Source organism: Mesitornis unicolor, unplaced genomic scaffold (assembly GCF_000695765.1).
Source record: "Mesitornis unicolor isolate BGI_N332 unplaced genomic scaffold, ASM69576v1 C13062583, whole genome shotgun sequence".
NCBI lineage: Eukaryota > Metazoa > Chordata > Aves > Mesitornithiformes > Mesitornithidae > Mesitornis > Mesitornis unicolor.
In genome coordinates this window covers 1-676 of record NW_010219543.1, presented here as the reverse complement: position 1 = coordinate 676, position 676 = coordinate 1, and the positions used below count along the sequence as shown (strand labels likewise).

Here is a 676-nt window from a genome sequence, read left to right as displayed (position 1 = left end):
CTGGATCCAACATGGGACAGAGAAATCACTTAACAAGTTGAAATGCACTGGACTGCTTCCCTGGCCCTGCTCTGATCCTTACTCACTGTGAAGTTATCTTCAACATTACAAACTCACCCGTCCATTTTCAAAATGTCTTGGCCAGCGGAAACTTGACATCACACGTGTGAACCCATACGGATGAGCAAGCATGAAACCCATTGCCATTTTGTAAAGCCTGTGCATCAGACAAAAAAGGTCATGAGACACACAAAGAGAAACCGTGCCAGACAACAGGTATTCAAACAAGCCAAAGGAATAAGCAGCACCCAGACAAGAGCAATCCCTTACCTGGCGTCCCAGAAGGTTAGAATGGAAGCTCCACCAGCCCCGTGCCCCCGCTGGTTGTCGTGATTATCCACAAAGACCAGAGCTCTGTCGGAAGGCACAAAGCCCCAGCCTTCTCCCCAGTTCCTAGCCAAAAACACAAAGACTTAAAGCTACCCTGTCAGCTGGTGCATCCAGTGTATCCCAGGTAAGCCACAGCATCTTCATCCTTACTTCAAGTAGGCCATCTTTTCTCCGTTCCACTTGCGGATCACTGTCCCCAGTTTTGCACCGTATTTGAATTCTGTCACTCGGCCATTCCCAAAGTAGTCACTGCCTTTGATTGGCTCTCCACCCAAGTCAATTACCT

General features: G+C 48.5%; 1 protein-coding gene across 1 annotated transcript; it reads right to left on the bottom strand.

Annotated features, from left to right (window-relative positions):
- Positions 1-117: 117 nt before the first annotated feature.
- On the bottom strand, positions 118-671 carry LOC104547495 (alpha-amylase 1-like; the record flags this gene model as incomplete). The annotated part of the gene is made up of 3 exons (XM_010193201.1): positions 118-217; positions 331-453; positions 541-671. Coding segments are annotated over 3 exons (354 nt in total), but the record flags the coding sequence as incomplete, so codon positions are not given.
- Positions 672-676: the final 5 nt, after the last annotated feature.